The 19,349-nt window shown below is 36.2% G+C and overlaps 1 protein-coding gene and 1 pseudogene across 2 annotated transcripts in view; both read right to left on the bottom strand.

Moving 5' to 3' along the window:
• The window catches only part of EDEM3 (ER degradation enhancing alpha-mannosidase like protein 3), a 69,600-nt gene that overhangs the window by 31,215 nt on the left and 19,036 nt on the right, over nt 1-19,349 (bottom strand). For both annotated transcript variants that reach the window (XM_025405412.1, XM_025405420.1), the window contains exons 5-8: nt 15,822-15,934; nt 14,128-14,281; nt 7,344-7,478; nt 4,522-4,627 (exon numbers count right to left, since the gene is read on the bottom strand). In XM_025405412.1, the coding sequence (XP_025261197.1) occupies nt 4,522-4,627; nt 7,344-7,478; nt 14,128-14,281; nt 15,822-15,934 (508 nt within the window). The remainder of the gene's footprint in view (nt 1-4,521; nt 4,628-7,343; nt 7,479-14,127; nt 14,282-15,821; nt 15,935-19,349) is intronic.
• On the bottom strand, nt 2,691-3,162 carry LOC112636633 (annotated as a pseudogene).

The following is a 19,349-nucleotide window of genomic DNA, read 5'->3' as shown; positions in this document are numbered from 1 at the left end:
AAAAAAAAAAAAAACTTTGGGGCCAGGCGCGGTGGCTCACGCCTGTAATCCCAGCACTTTGGGAGGCCGAGGCGGGCGGATCACGAGGTCAGGAGATCGAGACCATCCTGGCTAACACGGTGAAACCCCGTCTCTACTAAAAATACAAAAAACTAGCCGGGCGAGGCGGCGGGCGCCTGTAGTCCCAGCTACTCGGGAGGCTGAGGCAGGAGAATGGCGTGAACCCGGGAGGCGGAGCTTGCAGTGAGCCGAGATCGCGCCACTGCACTCCAGCCTGGGCGACTAAGCGAGACTCTGTCTCAAAAAAAAAAAAAAAAAAAAAAAACTTTGGAAAATGTACACAATTAACCCCTAAACAACACACTACCTGATTCTCAAAACCAATGGTTATTTAACAAGATGCAAGGGTAACAATAAAATATCAAAGAACTTTCACCCACTTAAAGAGAATATAATTAGTGGCAAATAAGACACAAATGTTGGCCGGGCGCGGTGGCTCAAGCCTGTAATCCCAGCACTTTGGGAGGCCGAGGCGGGTGGATCATGAGGTCAGGAGATCGAGACCATCCTGGCTAACACGATGAAACCCCGTCTCTACTAAAAAATACAAAAAACTAGCCGGGCGAGGTGGCGGGCGCCTGTAGTCCCAGCTACTCCGGAGGCTGAGGCAGGAGAATGGCGTAAACCCGGGAGACGGAGCTTGCAGTGAGCTGAGATCCGGCCACTGCACTCCAGCCTGGGTGACAGAGCGAGACTCCGTCTCAAAAAAAAAAAAAAAAAAGACACAAATGTTTTTACTTTTTCCACGTTTGTTTTTAACTTTGCTTCATAAAGCCACTGAAAATTGAGTCTTCTTTCATGTATAGAATTTCTAACTTAAAATTTTGATAAAGAAATGAAAAAGCCACGAATGGTATTTTTCGCCATGAATTCATATACCAAAAAGTAAAACACAATCCAACTGAATTACATATGCTTCCCTCTTCTCCAACAGCTTCAGACATTTTTCTATATATTTTGTATTATTAAAATCAATTCTAATTTATGCAGATAAGAAAAAAATGATTTATAAGAATTATCTTCAAAATTACCTCTACATACTTCTACTTCATCCCTCCATCGTCACCAAATCTGTTGCTAAAGTGAACAATGATGCAATATACTCTGTGAGGGGGCCCAAAGCAATCTGTAATGTTAATTTCCTAATTTTCCAAAGACTTCAACATTTTGCCAATATAAACAAAAAGATGCAAGTAGACCAAAATCATCCAGTTAGGAGGAGGAAAAATCCATACTACATAGATTTTTTTTTTTTTTTTTTTTTTGAGACGGAGTCTGGCTCTGTCGCCCAGGCTGGAGTGCAGTGGCCGGATCTCAGCTCATTGCAAGCTCCGCCTCCGGGGTTCCCGCCATTCTCCTGCCTCAGCCTCCCGAGTAGCTGGGACTACAGGCGCCCGCCACCTCGCCCGGCTAGTTTTTTTTGTACTTTAGTAGAGACGGGGTTTCACCGTGTTCGCCAGGATGGTCTCGATCTCCTGACCTCGTGATCCGCCCGTCTCGGCCTCCCAAAGTGCTGGGATTACAGGCTTGAGCCACCGCGCCCGGCCAACATAGATTATTTTTAACTGTTTATTTATACCTTTCCTTCAAGCTATAAGCACTACTTAGATTAGCATTAAATTACGTTGTGCATATATATGACTACACCAGTTTAGATTTGCCCTGGAACAGATAATTACATTTAAAATAAATAATTTTCTAACTGTTTCATAGTTTAATTAGCTCTTAGTTTCACTGGGGGAAAATAAGCATCTTGTGTTCTTTAAGAAACTGGTATGTATACATGAATAGTAAATTCACTTAAATCTTGAGGAAATCTAAAGATGAAGTCTCTTGTTTTGCTTTTTCCTAAAAAGGAAAAAGGAACCAAAGTCAAGAAATAATTAAATAACAATAATAATATCTACTCTTAAAAAGAAGAAATGCTATCTAACACAAAAAAGAAACCTATAGATTCAAAAAACACTTATTTTACTGTCTTAACCAATAAAAAAAAAAAAAAAATGATAGGTGGAGTCTAGACCACTTAGAATTGAACCAACTCTAGACAAAAATGAAGATGGCACAATGATGTGACTGCAAGGAAATGACTAAAGCAATTTCACAGTTTTCATGTTTGTAACAATATATTGATGCACAAAATATCAAAAATACAAAGTCTGGATTTTTCCTCGCAGGTCTGTAATACACTATCAAAACTTCTATTTAATGCATTTGTATTTGCATTATAAATGCATTAAGCCTTCTCTGTTTATATATATGCTATACAAGCACATATATGTTGGTACTTTACCATGAAAATAATAGTTTTTATCTCAAACTAGTGAGTTGTCTTTTTATCCGTATTTATATACATGTCATTTCTATTGTAAGACATGCTTTTCTAGTGGTACATTTAAATCAACATATTATGTCACTTTAAATCTTCATCTTTAAATGAGTCTTTTTAGTGTTATGACATAATGGATTTAATTTAACAGCTGAAGTACAATATAGTAACTACACTGTACTATTTAATTCACAGATGTAGGAAAATATTTGATTTTTAAAATATAACCAAGATGAGACTAGACAATCATAAGCAGTGAAATACTAGAAAACAGTGAATGAATACATAAGATGATTTTTCATCAGTGGCCATTCAATATTTTGCTTTTAGGAACTTGGAAGAAATTGTCTTGAATTTCAAATGTTCTGGTACATCTAGTCATTTCTTAGCTTCCTCAGTACCACCCTGAATTACTGAAATAACTGACTTAAAGAGTCAAAAATTCTCTTCTGGTCTGGGGTAGCCAACAATGGCCACATTGAAGATTTCCCCATAGAAGTCCTCTTTGAAGGTATACATGATAAGAGTTTCCATGGACCTCTTTGTGTTCCTGTAGTATGGGTTCCATCTCATGCTCACCACCATCTTATGGACATCTCCACTTCCAACACTAGCCCAACCATAAAAAACACCAGTGGATACATCACCTGGAAGATTATCTACTACTTGTTCATTTGTTCAGGAAAGTGAATTGTGGGGATGCCAAGATCCTTGGAGCTGCGGCCGAAGCTGTGCACTACTTGGCTTCGGCAGAAGTACAGCAGGTGCTTCATTCTGCTGGGGTATGGGCTGTGTCTGGGTCTGTGTATCCACAAGATGGTGCTTATTACATTATTGAAATGACTAAGTAAAATGGGCCATGCATGAACCACTAATAGGACTGTTGTGTCATAACACAATGATTATGCTTAATTCAAAATTAATTACGATTAACTTGCACCTGAGGTCTGAGGTGGGCTTAAAAGAAAAAAAAAATTACAAAATTCTGAAGTCAAAATTCAGATCTGTTTCAGGAACCATTTAGATGACACAGAAAAATTTTATACAATACTGAATAAAGGTAATAATTTTATTATGTTTGAATTAATAATTTTATACTTTTTATTTATTTAAATATAGGCAGTTACCTTTTATTTTACATATAAACAAGATAAGTTTTTAGAAATAGAAAAAATGTATTAAAAATATGCTTTCATTAAGAATACTCTAGTTTATTTCCATTCATCTATACTTGTTTTATCAGGGTGTTTTATAAAGATAAAATCACATTCTTTGTACAATTCAATATCCTGTTTGTTCATAAAACATTGTTATATGTTCCTTCCCATGCTTCTGGTTTATTTTAATAACAATATTCCAACACTGACATAAAATAATTTTCTTAGCTTTTTTTAATTGACGGTTACTTAGACTGTTTCCAATTTTCTGCTACTTATAATTGCATGGAATATCTTGGGACCAAATAGTTTTCTATGTTTTGTATTATTGCTCAGACTAGATTCCCAGAAGTAAAATTATTAATCAAAGGGACTAACATCTCGTTACTGGGCACCTACTTCATAGTAAGTGTAGTACATGCCCGGCACTGTTCTAAGCACTTTACATTGGTTAACTCATTTAATCCTCATACAGAACAACTAATTACTATTAATATGCCCACTCTACAGAAACGGAATACAGAGGCACACAGAGGTTAAATAAGTTTCCCAAGATCACATAGCTTGAATCCAACAACATGACTCCAGAGTCTACGCTCTTAGCTACTATATTTCTGGAGGTAGGAAAAAAAAAAAGAATTTATTGAACACAGATTCTTACTAAATCACACCTTGATATGAGATGGCTGAGGAACTCTGGTTCTCTAGTTTTCAAATAAATTATAGCATTTCATCTATACCCTATACCTACAATGCTATATCCATTAAGAAATAGAATACTAAATCATCTAGAAGAAGCGTGTCACATTTGGCATCAAAAAAGAAAATCTGGCTAAATTAATTAAAATTCCAGCAATCCTGTGAGAACCTATGCTCTGTAGTATCCCAAAGATTATTTTAACAAATGAAAATTCTGTATTTCCCAACCATTTTGAGGATGCAAAGGCTTGATTTAAAAAGCCTAACTTAACATACCTTTTCGTACCCAATCTCCAGTATGAATATTTATAGTCACGCCCACTAAATTACTACTTCGCTGTCTTTTTTCCCAGAGAAAATCGAGAGCTTTTCTGGCATATTCCTGTAATTAAAAAAAAAAAAGAAAAAGAAAAAGAAAGAAAAAGAAAGAAATGCATAATTGAAGAACTAAGTATCTTTGGCAAATAGGAAACGAACAAACAAAACTCAAAGGCCAATAGGATATTTCAAGAATTAGGTTAAATTTCTAAGACAACTATTTATAAAACAAATTTCCTTAAAACTCAAAGCTTGGCTCTTTTTCAACCAATCAGTGTAGTTAGGAAAGACTCTCAATAAGCTATTCAGAGGAGGGCTCGCTTTGAGACCATTCATTTCATCTACTCTTTTTTTTTTTCTTCATTTCATCTACTCCTGTAGCACAAGTTCATATTCACACACATGTATTATTAAATTATATTAATTGCTTACATAATTAGATATACTTGTTAAAGTAATTTCTATCACTTAAATGCAAAGTAAAAATCTCCTTAGATACTCTTATTTAGAAAACTGGAAGAGAATTTCAAAGGTAGTATGCTATCTTTGAAACTCATTTCAGATCCTACTTTTTAAATGGTATGCAAGTTCATTAGTAAAAAGCTATTAAATCAACTAGGCTACTAAATATTTGATAACAACAAACTTGTAACCTTATGATATGTTTTTCTTTTTCTCATTTATTTTATCTACTAGACACTAAATGAGCTGTAATCAAATTTTTGGCTTTGGATGAAAAGATGTCACAAAATATAAATGCAAAGGGCAAATACAGGTAGGTTTCTAAATTAATTTCAGAGCATGAACCTATTTAGCACTGCAGAAGGACTTCTATAAAAGAAAAAGTCATTAAACCAATTTGCCACTTGGTAGATTAGAGAGTGTAAAATAGTTATAATTCCTAACGCAAACTATGATTTCTTTCAAACACAAAGCAGGTTATAAAGGTTATAATTTTAATTAAATGGCAGAGTTTCAGAGCCAGGAAACTTCAAAAACATTGTATTTCCCTACTCTTACTCTACAGCTAAGAAAACAGGCCTAGTGAAATTCAAGATTAGCTAGAGTTTAAAATTGAATTACAGGACAAAAAACTAATATGAGAATTCAGATCTCTTTATAATTAGACCAAGGGTCAGCAAACTTTTTCTGACAAGGACCAGATATTTTAAGTGCTATAGGTCACACAGTAAATGGCACAATTACTCAACTCTGTCCCTGTAGCACCAAAGTAGCTACAGATAAACAATTGAGCATGGCTGTGTTCCAATAAAACTTTATTAATAAAAACAGGCAGCGGCTGGACTTCGCTCACAGACTGTAGCTTGCCAACCCTGTATTAGATCAATGCTTTGTCAACTGCATCTTCTCTGATGGTAAGTTACTGCATATTCAAGAATTTTTTTAAAAATCACATGATTTTCTTTTTCTTTTCTTTTTTTTTTTTGAGAGGGAGTCTCGCTCTGTCGCCCAGGCTGGGGTGCAGTGGCCGGATCTCAGCTCACTGCAAGCTCCGCCTCCCGGGTTTATGCCATTCTCCTGCCTCAGCCTCCCGAGTAGCTGGGACTACAGGCGCCCGCCACCTCGCCCGGCTAATTTTTTTTTTGTATTTTTTAGTAGAGATGGGGTTTCACCGTGTTAGCCAGGATGGTCTCGATCTCCTGACCTCGTGATCCACCCATCTCGGCCTCCCAAAGTGCTGGGATTACAGGCTTGAGCCACCGTGTCCGGCCAAAAAATCACATGATTTTCAACAGATTTATTCATAAACACAAAATAGCTCATTTGGAAAGAGTACAGGTTTCAAATTCAGAAAGACATGGATTCTAATTCCAATTCCATGCATCACCTACCAGCTGTGCAGGTCTCTCATAGTCTTTGAGCCTTATTTTCCTCACCTGTAACTGCATCAATATCTGAGAGTTTATAATTATTAAAGTACGCAAAAGTATCCACACTTTTTAATGAAGGGAAAATATTAGTGAACAAGATATAGAATAAAAATTTAAGTTTAAAAGATTAACCAACCAAACATGATAAATCTGTCCTTGAGACATTTTAACTTACAGACATACATACACACAAAGTCAATTTGTTTTCTTTACATTCAGATCTAATATCTGTAATGCTGGTACACAGTCCCTATTTCTGCTTGTTCTGTTTGCCATTTGCTGGATTTTTAAACATTAACCTAAGTCATATGCTTGAAAAAGAGGGTGCTTTGTGTTAACACTGCACTCCAATGACATGCTTAAATAATGAGATTGTTTTAATGAGAGACATAGCTAGTCCACAACAACTATGTGGGGATATTCAAGTCTTTTGGATAATGAATAACATTTCCCTTGCAGTAAACAAATTTACAGATTCGAGTCTCAATCAAGACTTAAGTACAAAAATTTCACTGTGTTTTAGAAGATTAGTGAAGGTTCCAGAACTTTCAGAAGTGCAATAGACCACCTGGAAGTCTAACAAATAAAACACAGGGACATAGTATTTCATAAAAGACATTTATGATATCAAGGAGACATCAAATTCATTTAAGTAATATGGCTAAAAAACTTTCTAAGATTAAACCTAAACATATACTTTATAGATGGTGAACAAAATGCAAAGTTGGATTTAACATAGCTCCTTCACAATGTTCTAGGTTTTTGACAATTAAAACCCATGTAAAGGAATTTAGACAAAAAGTTCACTAAAATAACAGTAATTCTCCAACTAGATATAAAGTTAGTTATGCCCAATACCCAGGATATCAAAGACCATAAAAAGCAAACCTCAAATATTGTTGCTCCTGTGAATCGACTTAAAGCAGCAAATTCAAGGATCAAGGTACCTGCACAAGCCGTACAGGTATCTGTCTCAGTTCCTGTCCGAGCTTCTGGTTTTCTGATGCCAAACTTTAAATTAATCTGAATACAATTAGAAAATTGTCATTAGCAGTTATCAAGATAACGACTTTCTGATAACAAACTACTTTTCAATCGAGTCCTGACATAAAATCATGAAAATAATTCATAAAATAACTAAACACTGAAATTCAATGTGATAATCTCTGTGACCTTCCAATTAACATCTAGGGAAATATACTCTAAGCACACAATATTCATGAAGTAAGGGAATATTTACAAGGGAAATTACACACAGAAGGTATCTTTTATAACAATTTTGTTCCCTGGACAGTTTGAATTAGTAAGTACAAGAATAGGGAAGTAGACCAGCCTTAGAAGAAATCAGGGTTAGTTTAGAATTTGTGAAAAACCAGTCTATATTATATATTAACTAGTTCATCACAAAGAAAAAATGGATTGTTATGATGTATATTTGAAAGGAAATTAAAATTTCATTTATGGGTTTTAAGGGTTTTGAAATATAGAGTGTGTCCTTGCCGGCAGGTTAACACCACAAGGGAAATTTTTTCAAAGGGGTATTTATTAAGTCGAAGAAAACCAAATAGGCCATGAGCGGTAGCTCATGCCTGTAATCCCAGCACTTTGTGAGGCCAAGACGAGTGGATCACTTGAGGCCAGAAGTCTGAGACCCGCCTCGCCAACATGGCATAACCCCATCTCTACTAAAAATACAAAACTTAGCTGGGCATGGTGGTGTATGCCTGTAATCCCAGCTACCTGGGAGGCTGAGACACGAATCTCTTGAATGTGGGAGGCGGAGGTAGCAGTGAGCCAAGATAGCACCACTGCACTCCAGCCTGTGTGACAGAACAAGACCTTGTCTTAAAAAAAAAAAAAAAATCCAAATAATACCACGATATGAACCTGGATTAACTAGACCCAAACTGAGCAGACACTGACTAAAATTAGAATATTTTCCAAGCCGGGCACGGTGGCTCAAGCCTGTAATCCCAGCACTTTGGGAGGCCGAGACGGGCGGATCACGAGGTCAGGAGATCGAGACCATCCTGGCTAACACAGTGAAACCCCATCTCTACTAAAAAATAAAAACTAGCTGGGCGAGGTGGCGAGCGCCTGTAGTCCCAGCTACTCGGGAGGCTGAGGCAGGAGAATGGCGTAAACCCGGGAGGCGGAGCTTGCAATGAGCGGACATCTGGCCACTGCACTCCAGCCTGGGCGACAGAGCGAGACTCCGTCTCAAAAAAAAAAGAATATTTTTCAGCAATCCAACTAACCAACAAAAAAGGAGGTATATGCCAAGGATTCAGCCAATAACAAAAAAAATCAAACATAAAACATCATGGGTATACTCTTGGTTAAGTTATTATTCAAACTCTATATAAAGAGAAGCTCAAAAAAATTTATATTTCAACTTATCTGGCTAAATCAACTGCTAGGTATACCTAGTGCCTGAACAGTGTCCAATCAACAGATTCCAGGCATTTCTAAACAAACATCCCCTCAACAACAAACGAACAACAAATGTGAAACGTAGGTGAGACATGGGGATCTGATCACTGTTAATGTTGTCCTCAGTACTGCCATTTATCTTACTTTGTAGAGTGCCACTTGAGACATTTTCACGTGCTATTAGCCTAGCAGTACCCCTCCATCCCCTCCCAAACTTGTAATTATCTCTATCATTTGTATTTTTGTAGGATTAGCTAGTTTTAGGTAGTTCTGCACCATAAACAAGAACGAAAAGTATCTCCTACCCCCTTACGCTGCCTGTATCCCTATCTACAGAACTAAAATTGAAAATTGATACTAAGAATGACCGACTTACAATGAAGCAGTCCTTAATAATAAAGTAAAGATTTAATTACATTAATTAGACTAAGGTAAAGTATAATTTTACAAGTATTTGCAATAAGAGTCAACAGTGAAAAATATTTTCTGGTCAGTTGCGTTAATTACTACAATCAACTAATCAATATTTATTGCTTATTTACCTACCATGTGGGGAATATTATGACAATATACAAAGGAATAGATCCTTGTCCTCAAGGAGCTTAAAATCCAGACAGAGCAAATAAGACAGATATGTAAACAGAGAAAATAACTAACAATGAAAAGTCATAAATTAAGTGCCAAACAAATGGAAGTCACAAGTGCTAAAGTGTGAATTTCAGAAAAGGAAATAACGCTGAATTGGGAGTAGTTGAGAGCTAAGAATGACAAAGTCCAAGAGTAGTCAAAAGAAAGCAAAAGCAAAATAGAGAAGAATAAACATTTGTGTATCCCACTTTCAGTACCCTTTCCCTTAAAATGGAAATACTTTGAATCATTAACGTTTTAGTACAATAATACTTAAGATGTTTGTATATTGAACTGTATCGCAAGATGATTGCTATAAAATTTGTAAAAGGACTATTTATTAACACAACTATCTATAGTATCTGCTCATTTCAATCTTGTATCCTTCCTGAAGATAAGTGGTATTAAACACCTTTTTTTTGGCGGGGGATGGAGTCTCACGTCGCCAGGCTGGAGTGCAGTGGCATGATCTCGGCTCACCGCAACCTCCACCTCCCGGGTTCAAGTGATTATCCTGCCTCAGCCTCCTGAGTAGCTGGGATTACAGGCACACACCACTACATCCAGCTAATTTTTGTATTTTTAGGAGAGATGGGGTTTCACCATGTTAGCCAGGATAGTTTCAATCTCGACCTCGTGATCTGCCCGACTTGGCCTCTCAAAGTGCTGGGATTTCAGGAGTGAGCCACCACACCCAGCCAGTATTAGAGAACTTTTAAATGCAGAACCAAGATACATTTCAGTATCCAAGGGGCACTACCATTTCCACAAATCAGGGAAGAAGGGTTCAGGGCGTTTTTTGCTTATGGGATTCTCTGGTAATCTAGGGGCTGGTAGATAGGTTCCTGTCTTCCTGACTAGGACTCAACTGACTGGGTTTAGAGATAGCACTGGTGTAGTATCTATTACTGCAGAAATTAGTAACAAGGAGCTTATTGTCCTGCTTTCTTGAGAGGTTTAAGACAAAAAGAGATGAAAGCAGGAATAAAATAAAGCATGAAGCAATCTAGAACCTGGTTCCTCCTAATTCTGTGTTCCTGAGAGTCACAAGGCAATTTTTAAAAGGACACCTTTTTATTAAAAGAAAAAGCATAAATTACTTACACTAAACTTGTTTACACTGTCTTTTTGCTACACTAGAAAATCCTTAAAATACGTGTAAATCATAACAGAATTCTTACTAACCTTATATTTTATGGATATAATAATCTACTCAACGTTTGTAATGAGGTCTTATCTGAAAAGCTAGCAAGTTGCTTTTAATTAACTTTGAGGAAATGGCATTACAAAGTGTGTACTAGCTCTAAAGGTTATATATGAGTTTAAAAAATGACCACTAACTCTTACAATAACATTTCTGTACAGTACATTCATCTGAGTTAAAACCATTAATGCAAATACTATCAACTACATATGCTTATCTAAGAGAGACTGATTACACAAATTTTTAGGGGCCAAAGCATACTAAGCATGTATAAGAAAGGACGGGACAGTAGTTATTTTTCTTCTATTGTCCTATTATAAAATATCATTTAAAAAATTTTCTTGACATTTCAGAGGATAAGAAAATAATGTAAGTTTCTTTGTTTTACCATAATGCTCATAGTATCTTCTGTTTTAATTCCTTGTCTGCTTCTCATGTTATGGTAAAAGTAAAGAAATGCTAGATTCCTCAAAATCTAACACCTCCATTTATAATAAAAACTAAAAGTACTTACTAAAAGTAAACTGAATTAAATAAATGTTTATATATTGTTTAAAAAATTTCGCTTTTAATTTTAATATGCTAAGAAAAAAGATCAACAAATTTAACTGTACTAATAAGCAAAAAAATCCATATTAAAATATAATTCAATTTTTTCTCAAGTTGGCAAAATAATAATATACAGTATTAGTAACAGTAAAATGACACATGTACTTTTACAACACTGTGAAGTAAAAAAGTAGAATCTTTCTGGAAAGCAATTGGGCAATAAGTACCTGATGTCTTAAAAAGCATTCCCTACTCTGTGACTTATTACTTCCTCTACGAGTAATTTATCCTAAGGAAGAAATAAAAAATGTGTAAAAAGGTGTGTATAAGAATGTCTACAGAGGCCAGGCACGATGGCTCACATCTGGGAGTCCAGTACTTCGGGAGGCCAAGGTGGGAGTATCTCTTAAGCCCAGGAGTCTGAGACTAGCCTGGGCAACATAATGAGAACTCCATCTCTACAAAAAATTTGTTTAAAAGTCAGCCAAGCATGGTGGCACGTGCCTGTAGTCCCAGCTACTCAGGAGGCTGAGGTGGGAGGATCACTTGAGCCCAGGAGCTGGAGGCTGCAGTGAGCTATTATCACACCACTGTACTCCAGCCTGGGTGATAGAGGGACACCATCTCAAAACAAACAAACAAAATGAATGTTCACTGGAAAGCTTTTTAAAATATCAAACTAGAAATTTAAATAAGAAGACATTTCATTCTAGTCTGTTTAATTTTTAAAAAGTGCTAGTCACAACTCACTAAATTGATAAAGCATTGCCCTATATCATGCTATATCTCCAGTCAAGGATGACTTCTTGATGGAGGAAGTGAGCCTTATTTGATTTGACTTATATTGGTAGAGAAGTTATGCCAGGTGACAGAGATGGTAAGCCTAAAGGCATAGAATGAAAAAAAAAAAACTTAAGAGACTCTGGGGACACTATAGATTGCTGTAGCTGAAATAGAACAATGATTTCACCGGGATATGGAAATATGAGAGAATGTCAGAAAGTCTACTGCCAAATTATAAAACATTCTGAAAGTTAAGGGACACTCAATACAATACAAAGAGCCATACAATTTTTGAAGATAAATTGACAAAAATTAGATTTTAGTGATACTGGTTTTTCAAGTGCTCTGAAGCATAAACCAAGAGAGAAAAGAGTAAGACAGGTATAAGAAAAGAAAAAAAAACTGACAGAGTTTGGTAATGGCTGAGGTGTCTGTCTTGGACAAGAGGGAGAGAGTAATAGTGTTAATAAAGAATGAGAAATAAATCAGAAGAAAAAGCTCTTTCCCTCTTCAATGGCTTCTTTCCCTGTGCTTTAAAGGAGAAAACCAATAAAACTCCTTCAACTGACTTTATTGCCAACTCTCCTTTAACTACCAACACTGAAGAAATTTTAAAATGAGTGGTTCATTCCTATTTACTTTCACCTACTTTGAATCCGTTCCTCTTTATTCACTACAACTTCATGCCTCTGTTTGCACCCAATTCTCAAGTTTTCTAGAACACTTTCTCCTTTCAAAGTTCCCTTCTTTGGATTTTATAATACTGTACACTACACTACACTACATTACAGTTCTCCTCTTAAATCTCTGTGTACTTTACCTTCTACTGGCTGTCCTTCCTCCTCATGCCCTCCCTCTGTCCTGTGAGTTCTCTCTCTATCCTCTCATTTGGACAGTTAACACCTACATACTAACGGCTTCAATTATATCTTCTACACAAATAATTCTGTGCCCAAGTTCTGGTCTAGCATCTGTTCTTCCTTCTGCAGCACAATCTAATCTGTAAGGTAATGACACATTAAAGCTTAAATTATACATACACACAATGGAATACTATTTGGCCATGAAAAAGAATGAGATCCTGTCATTTACAACAACATGGATGGAAGTGGAGGACACTATGTTAAATGAAATAAGCCAGGCACCTGGGTGCGGTGGCTCACACCTGTAATCCCAGCACTTTGGGAGGCTGAGGCAGGTATGGATCATGAGGTCAGGAGATCAAGACCATCCTGGCTAACACAGTGAAACCCCATCTCTACTAAAAATACAAAAAATTAGCTGGGCATGGTGGCGGGCACCTGTAGTACCAGCTACTCAGGAGGCTGAGGTAGGAGAATGGCGTGAACCCGGGAGGTGGAGGTTGCAGTGAGCCGAGATTGCACCACTGCACTTCGGCCTAGGTGACAGTGCAAGACTCCATCTCAAAAAAAAAAAAAAAGAAATAAGCTAGGCACAGAAAGACAAATTTTGAATGTTCTTACTCATTTGTGGGAGCTAAAAATTGAAACAATTGATCTCATGGAGGTAAAGAGTAGAACAATGGTTATCAGAGGCTGGGAAGGGTAGTTGGTGGGGATGGGGAATAGGGGATGGTTAATGGGTACAGAAACAGGTCAGACAGAATAAGATATAGTATTTAATAGCACAACACAGCAATTACAGTCAACAGAAATGTATCATACATTTTAAAACAACTAAAATAGTACAATTGGAATGTTTGTAACACAAAGAAATGATAAATGCTTGAGGTAATGGCCACCTCATTTACCCTGATGTGATTATTATGCATTATATGATTGTATCAAAATATCTCATGTACCCCATTAATATATACCCACTATGTACCCACAGAAATTAGAAATAAAACCTTTTAAAGCTTAATCTAATCTAATTATCACATCACTTAGAAGTGTAATCAGTTAATTGAAATGAAAATATAAATTTGTTATATAGCTTTGAAGCATTTTTTTTCAGCCTCAAGTAGGTGAATAACAACGGCTCTGATCACAAAACTTCATTTTGTAAAACAGCAAAGAAAGTACCTAAAGACTCATATTTTTCAGAAGTACTTACTCTTGGATAAGGAAGGCCACTGGTAGTGTTGAAAGCCGGTAAAAGTTTGTAACCTAACTGCTTTGCCATTTGGAGAAGTTCATCATTGTACCACTGCATATATTCACCTTTTTCTTTCAGCATGATTGCCAGGGAGTGCCCACCCAAAAGACCCCTAGGATCACAGAAATGAAACATCATCCATATCTTACAGACAATTAAAAGTTACCATCTAAAAAGGTGTGGGTACTTTGTTATACAATTTAACATAGTTAAAGAAAAACTTTATTAACTTATTTAAACATTATTTACTTAACACTGCTCATTTTATGGCAAACCATTACAATTACAGAATCAATTTTTTTTTTTTAAATTAGATATTCTATCCTGTTGTGAAGTGTTTTGTGTTCTTAAATAGATTAAATTTTCTTAAAGAAAATCCTAGATATTACATTTAACAAATCTAACAAATATTTTAACAATTTTTTAATTTAAAAATTTAGTTGTATCACCATGAAGTCTTTAACTTAGAATATTATTTAAAACATAAAAATCTCTCACTCTAGATTAATAAACTATGTACAATTTCTTGTATTTAATTGAAGAGTAGACTCATTTTGACAAAAAGAAAGGAGTTACAATAACAAACATTTAATCAAAACTATAAAAATTAAATAAAGTTGAAACTTGAACTAATAAATCCTGTAATTTCATCTTTTTAAAAAAATGTCCTGGCCAGGCACAGTAGCTCACGCCTGTAATACCAGTACTTTGGGAGGCCGAGGCAGGTGGATCACACGGTCAGGAGATCGAGACCATCCTGGCCAACATGGTGAAACCCCGTCTCTACTAAAAATACAAAAATTAGCTGGGTGTGGTGGCAGGTGCCTGTAATCCCAGCTACTTGGGAGGCTGAGGCAGGAGAATCACTTGAACCAGGGAGTCGGAGGTTGCAGTGAGCCGAGATCGCACCACTGCACTCCAGCCTGGCAACACAGCGAGAGTCTGTCTCCTAAAAAAAAAGAAAAAAAAAAAAGTCCCAAGAGCATTTCAAACTGTTTGTTGAGAGGTAATCTTATAAATTCAGTTTCATATGGCTTACCTGAAGAGGTGCCTGGCTATTTTTAACAAACTACATAAGCTGGTGAAAAACCTGTGATGTAGCTGACTAATGTTCAACCTATATTCCCTTTTTAACAACATACAGATATTACCTTTGAGTCTACAGACGTCTGTGAGTGATTAAATACAAGCCTCTGTGTTTCATAATGTTTCAACTTACATCTTTTAAACACAAGAAACTTCTTGCATGATTACCATCAAGAAATAAACAATATATCCTAAACTTTTCTGATATTAAAATTATAGACTGGGCATGGTGGCCCATTCCTGTAATCCCAGCATTTTGGGAGGCCGAGGCGGGCAGATCACTTAAGGTCAGGGGTTCGAGACCAGCCTGGCCATCACGGTGAAACCCCGTCTCTATTAAAAATACAAAAATTAGCTGGGCTTGGTGGTGTGCACCTGTATGTAGTCCCAGCTACTCAGGAGGCTTAGAAAGGAGAATTGCTTGAACCCAGGAGGCGGAGGCTGCCGTCAACCAAGATTGTCATTGCACTCCAGCCTGGGTGACAGAGCAAGACTCTGTCTCAAAAAATATATATAAATAAATAAAAATAAAATAAAATTATATCTTTAGTGTCTTTCATACTTACCCAAGAACTCTGATGTTTGTTTCAAAGACTGATACGACTACATCGTTATCTAAATTAACATCTCTTAAAACTTTTCTCACTGCATCTTCGAATTCTTTAGTTTTATTTAATACCTAGGAGAAGAAAATTATGAAATAAAGTTCTTTTCTACCAAGTCAAGGAGAAATATTCTTAGAATGAGCTATTAAAAGTCAGTCTACTTTAAAACTCTAAGAAGTGACATACACAAATAATATTTCTAAGTATATTATAAAAATGTAATAATATCTAAAACTGAAAAAAATGAAGTATCTAATTATATAGCATCTTTATACACTTCTTTGCATACACTGAAATATTATGAGGACTTTGAAGCTACCAACATCAGACCTGTTAACTGGATTCTTAATGACCCAGGCTACATGAGGTGAGCTCCAGTAGAATTTGGCTTCTAAGTCAAAACAAAATTAAAAACCATCCTATTCACCAGATACATTCTAAAAGTTGCTTTTATTCTCAGAAGAAAGCACTTTCTTCAAAGCATGTTCAATTGGTCCTAAACTATGTATCCCCTCCTAGCTTCACTCCATGGATGCTCCGTTCACTAAGGAGGCTATACAATGTTGTGGTCATGCCCTGATTTGAATTCTGGTTGTTTCACTCACTATCTTTGCGATCCCAGGCAACTTACTTCCATCTCTGAGCTTGTTCCTTCATCTATAAAAAGAGGAAATACCACCTACTCTTATAGGGTTGTTTTCTTAAATTAGATAATGTATGTAAAATGATTTTAGTAGAGTGTCTGACTTAAGTGCTTAAAATAATTACAACTATTAACCATGCAGATCTAGAATCCTGACTAAACTAAGAACTTTGTGGATTCTTGCAATGAGCAACAAAAGAGGCCCCTGTCATCACATAGGCTGCTATGATTTTTCAGTCTAAATTAACGCTGCACATGAGATGTTACCTAGAGATTAGGTGCATTAAAAGTAGTTTTCTTTTACTTAACTGTTTAATCTTTCCTTGTTTGATAATAATTTGTTGTGCTTTTTCACTTGATTTGATACTTTCAGTAAAAATTTGAATGTATAAAACATTCCATAAGAGTATCTCCCTAAATTCAGTAAAAGTAAAATTGAGGGTAAGTCCTGACTAAAACATAATATGAAACCTGATTTTAAACTGACTGCTCTCCCTTCTCAATCTCAAAGTCCACATCAAGTCAACAGCAATAAATGCAGGCACATACAGTGCATCTATCACTTTCGGAATGAGACATAACTGTTCCACTATCCCCACCCTCCACACACATATACATTTTAGTATCACTTTGTTAATCTAATTCTTCTCCCTAGGTTTATCTCCTGGGAATTCTCCCCTCTTGAGCTCTTCTAGCTTGTAATCAGACTCTTCCGTGTGTTTTCTTTAAGGCCTGAACTACCTCTCTAACTAAAAAGTAACTTTTCCCCCTTCTCTCCAAAATCAAAACAAACAAGAATATGAGTCCCAGTGACATTTGTTTTAAGGCAGAATAAAGTAGAAAGAGAGTTCTCTTTGTCCACAATTAGCTAAAAAATTCATTTTTACAGCTCTGCTACTTAATGAGTTTCTTAAGCTCCTAGCTGATAACAAAGGATAACCTCAGGTCTGATCCTTTCCCCCATTATCTTTGTTTCAATTTTATTTTTTTCTACAGAGTTCATGGTAATGTTGAATTTAAAGGTAAGCTTAGCTTAAAATGTTAGTGCTTGACTCCATTACAATCAACAGAAACTAGATGGCTGGAATTATGAACAGTTTTAAAGATTAATATGACAACAGTAATTCTACTTCACAGATTATGGTTATGACCAAAATGAAAACACTAGGGTTGTGTGTACTATTACAAGTGACACGTCCCATTAATATTTTCAAATTACTAAATCACAAAATGAAAACATAATCACAAAGTAAAAGCAACGTAAATTAGAAATATTAATACTTGTACTGACAAAATGTACAAGATAGCATTCCTTCTAAATGTAGAAAAAACTTTCAAAGTCCTTTAATTTCCCCTAATTCTTCTGTTTAAGCTAAAAAGAAAATGTTTCAGATAGCTATAAAAACTCAAAATGAACTTTTACATTTCAAAATGATAATGACATATAGTAAGTTTCTTTCTATTCCCACTTGAAAAGACTGAAATTTAAAGATTTTATGAAGTATCATTTTTTAAATATTTATAAGACTTTATCAAACTTTCTTCTTGACTCCTCTTGAAGAGAGTTTCAACAAACGGGGCTATTTATCTGACTCGGAACCAAAGATCAGAAATAAATAGTATCTCAGAGTTAACAGAGACAATATCCATTCTAGCCCCTTCTGAGATAAAAACAGGGGCCCAGAGAAGTTAAACAATTTGGCCAAGGTCATAAATAAAAATATTACGTGATCACTTCTTGTTACTTCCTGCCACAAGAAGACAGAACTCAGGTCACACCACAGCTGCATAATACAAAGGTGGTCTGCTGAACACCATCAGGCAGTTTACTAGCAATGCAGACTCTTGGGTTCCATGTTGGATCCACCGGACCAGAATCTGCATTTTAGCAAGATTTCTTAGGCAACTTGTAGTACACTGAAGTTTACAAAGCACTGCTTCATTGTACTGTGCTTTAAAAAATTAGCATACGTCAGAATCACCTAGAAGCTTGTTTAAAAACAGATGGCTAGGTCTCACTCTCAATGTTTCTGCTTCAGTATTTCTGGGATAAGGCTTGAGAATCTGTATTTCTAACAAGTTCCCAGGAAATGCTGATGCTGCTGGACTAGGGACCCTATTTTGAGAACCAATGCCAAAATACAGAAATGGTATAAACTGAAGGATATATCATTTATAAGAACTAATGGCTGCCAGATGGATTTGTAAACACAGCAAAGTTATATAGCCTGGAACGACTTTTTCTGCACCCCCCCCTTTTTTTTGAGAAAGGGTCTTGCTCTGTTGCCCAGGCTGTAGTACAGTGGTGCAATCATGGCTCACTGTGGCCTCAACCTCCTGGGCTCAAGCAGTCCTCCCACTTCAGCCTTCCAAGTAGCTGGGACCACAGGTGCACACCCCTACACCTGGCTCTCCTTCATTTCTGATAATATTTTTTAAAACACACAGGATATCTAAGGTCCATATTCATGAAAATCAACTAAGCACTGTCAGAGAAATGATGGGGGAACCTGCTATAGATAAAGCCAAGATTACAGAATGAGAAACAAATTTAAATGCACCTATGATTTTTTCCAGCACACAGGTCTGCTCTTCATTTCCTCCCCAATAACAAAATAGACCTAATGTGCATAAGCCAGCTATAGTTACGAATAAGTAACACCACTTAGATTTTCCCAAAGTGGTCATCTGCCTTCCAGGATATTTTGTATATATTTTCTCTTCCCCTATTATATGCGGAAAACCGTAGACCAATAAACCAAAAGCAAGGTACACAGTATTTTCTCTTTCTCATAGTTACTGTAATATAGTTTGCATATTCCATTAATCTCTGAAAAATGAAGCTG

The sequence above is a fragment of the Theropithecus gelada genome, chromosome 1, assembly GCF_003255815.1.
Source record: "Theropithecus gelada isolate Dixy chromosome 1, Tgel_1.0, whole genome shotgun sequence".
Classification (NCBI taxonomy): domain Eukaryota; kingdom Metazoa; phylum Chordata; class Mammalia; order Primates; family Cercopithecidae; genus Theropithecus; species Theropithecus gelada.
The sequence above is the reverse complement of the archived record's forward strand: the minus strand, read 5'-3'. Positions and strand labels throughout refer to the sequence as shown.